The sequence below is a fragment of the Limulus polyphemus genome, unplaced genomic scaffold (genome assembly GCF_000517525.1).
Source record: "Limulus polyphemus unplaced genomic scaffold, Limulus_polyphemus-2.1.2 Scaffold8547, whole genome shotgun sequence".
In the NCBI taxonomy this organism is placed as follows: domain Eukaryota; kingdom Metazoa; phylum Arthropoda; class Merostomata; order Xiphosura; family Limulidae; genus Limulus; species Limulus polyphemus.
Genome location: NW_013674157.1, coordinates 20,396 through 23,093, shown reverse-complemented (window position 1 = coordinate 23,093; position 2,698 = coordinate 20,396). Strand labels below are relative to the sequence as shown.

General features: G+C 32.0%; 1 protein-coding gene across 1 annotated transcript in view; it reads left to right on the top strand.

Annotated features, from left to right (window-relative positions):
• LOC106475418 (mortality factor 4-like protein 1) overlaps positions 1-2,062 on the top strand; it is a gene marked incomplete at its 5' end in the record, with an annotated part of 5,889 nt that extends 3,827 nt beyond the window's left edge. The window contains 6 exons of the mRNA XM_013936102.2: positions 332-433; positions 708-799; positions 999-1,101; positions 1,213-1,282; positions 1,651-1,735; positions 1,886-2,062. Coding sequence (XP_013791556.1) covers positions 332-433; positions 708-799; positions 999-1,101; positions 1,213-1,282; positions 1,651-1,735; positions 1,886-1,967 — 534 coding nt within the window. The remainder of the gene's footprint in view (positions 1-331; positions 434-707; positions 800-998; positions 1,102-1,212; positions 1,283-1,650; positions 1,736-1,885) is intronic.
• Positions 2,063-2,698: the final 636 nt, after the last annotated feature.

The window sequence follows — 2,698 nt, the reverse complement described above, 5'->3', positions numbered from 1 at the left end:
GTACTTTCAGTAAGTGTTCCTTTAACCTTGTTCAGGTAGATATAATGTGGTTCTACTTTCAGTAGAGTGTTCCTTTAACCTTGTTCAGGTAGATATAATGTGGTTCTACTTTCAGTAGTGTTCCTTTAACCTTGTTCAGGTAGATATAATGTGGTTCTACTTTCAGTAGAGTGTTCCTTTAACCTTGTTCAGGTAGATATAATGTGGTTCTACTTTCAGTAGAGTGTTCCTTTAACCTTGTTCAGGTAGTTATAATGTGGTTTTCCTACTTTACATAAAGATAACTGTACATGTTTAGAAGTTGTTTGATATATTGTCTACTTTACTTGAGGAGGAATCATTTTTGACAAGAGTTGAAATCAAAGTGAGAATACCAGATGAATTAAAACCGTGGTTAGTCGATGACTGGGATCTTGTTACCAGACAGAAAAAGGTAATAATATTTGTTGAATATGGAATCTACTTGTTGGAATTTATAAGTTTATAGGAATTTCAACATGGAATAATTAGGTTTATAAATTGGATGGCAGTCAAAGAATTAGCAATGTGTATCTTGTTTACAAAAAACAGTGTTTCACAGATGTTGTTCTATGTCGAATTAATTATTAATTTTCTTTATGAAATATAAAATAGTTTAACAAACTTTTTCACTTAATTCTAAAGTATTATTAGAGTAGCACTATAAAAGATCATAATTCATTTAACAGATAGTACAACTTCCTGCTCGTGTGACAGTCGACACCATATTGGCTGATTACATAAAGCAAAAAACTTCAGCTAAAGGGATCTCACCAAACAGGTAAGTTAGAATGAAAAAAAGGACTTCTTGAACTCTAGAATTAGCAAGAAAAATCATTGATCTGTAACTGTTGAAGGTCCCTGAGAATATACTAGTCACAAAAGAAAATATTTTTTTTTGTCAGAATTTAATTTCTTCTGTCTTTTGTTTGGAAATAGTTAGGTATAAAGAGATTGAGTTTATATTTGTTGACTTGCAGGGAAAGTGCTCTACTGGAGGTAACCAACGGGATAAAAGAGTACTTTAATGTGATGCTGGGAAGTCAACTACTTTACAAGTTTGAGAGGCCTCAGTATGCCGAGGTGAGAATCTGATTAATATAAGATTTTAACTACCTTCTTGCGTTTTGTTTCTAGTCACCAAGATGTAATAAGCATTGAAAGAGGTGTGTTATTGGAGTTTTTCTTCCTTAGGTTTTAGCAGAATACACAGACACTCCGATGAGTCAAATCTACGGAGCCATACATCTTCTTCGGCTTTTTGGTGAGTTTCTACTGTTGTGGTATAAATTTTTTTATGGGAGAAAAACAAGCAATCAATTCAGTACAACTTGAAAAACATCACTGTGGTCCTATTATTTATTAAAATTACAATATGCTTTATAAGTACTGAATTTAGATACATAAAAAAATTATTAAATAGAGTTTAAAGGTTTTTTACTGATTGTAAATTCACAAAGTGGCAGGCTTTGAATATAAAGGTTTTTTTACTGATTGTAAATTCACAAAGTGGCAGGCTTTGAATATAAAGGTTTTTTACTGATTGTACATTCACAAAGTGGCAGGCTTTGAATATAAAGGTTTTTTACTGATTGTACATTCACAAAGTGCTTTGAATATATTTCTTTACAGTCAAACTAGGAAGTATGTTAGCATATACCCCATTGGATGAGAAAAGTGTCCAGTTGTTACTCAACCACATCCATGACTTTCTCAAGTGAGTTGGTTAAATTATTTACAACAGTCTCTAGAGAAGTCGGATATTAACATATCCTGAGAGCATTTATAGGAAGATTGTGATATTAATATTATAATTTTAGGCACCTTGTACAGCCTACTTATGTGTATATTAATATTATAATTTTAGGTACCTTGGACGAAATTCCTCCTTGTACAGCCTCAGTGATTACTACGTTGCTCCTCCAGAGTATCATCGAAAGGCTATTTAAGTTTCTCCTTCCCTCTGTGTGTGTGTGTGTAGATACAGTGACAGGGAAAACTTTGGTTTTAAATTTTTTAGTAATAAAAGCATTTTGAAAGTTCATTATTTTCATTTTGTATTCAGTTATTTCACATCATAAAACAATATTACCTGCCCTACATGTTTTAATTTACAATAGCACACACCTGTTTACCATTTTATTAGTCTAGTGGAGAAAGCATATAATTACTATGGCATAATCAACAGAGAGGATAGTCTTACTTTCCTCTACATCTATAACTACCTGAACAAGGTTAAAGGAACACTCTACTGAAAGTAGAACCACGTTATATCTACCTGAACAAGGTTAAAGGAACACTCTACTGAAAGTAAAACCACATTATATCTACCTGAACAAGGTTAAAGGAACACTCTACTGAAAGTAGACAATATATCAAACAACTTCTAGACATGTACAGATTACTGTTATCTTCATGTAAAGTAGACAATATATCAAACAACTTCTAAACATGTACAGTTATCTTTATGTAAAGTAGACAATATATCAAACAACTTCTAGACATGTACAGAGTACCGTTATCTTTATGTAAAGTAGACAATATATCAAACAACTTCTAGACATGTACAGAGTACCGTTATCTTTATGTAAAGTAGACAATATATCCAACAACTTCTAGACATGTACAGATTACCGTTATCTTTATGTAAAGTAGACAATGTATCAAACAACTTCTAGAC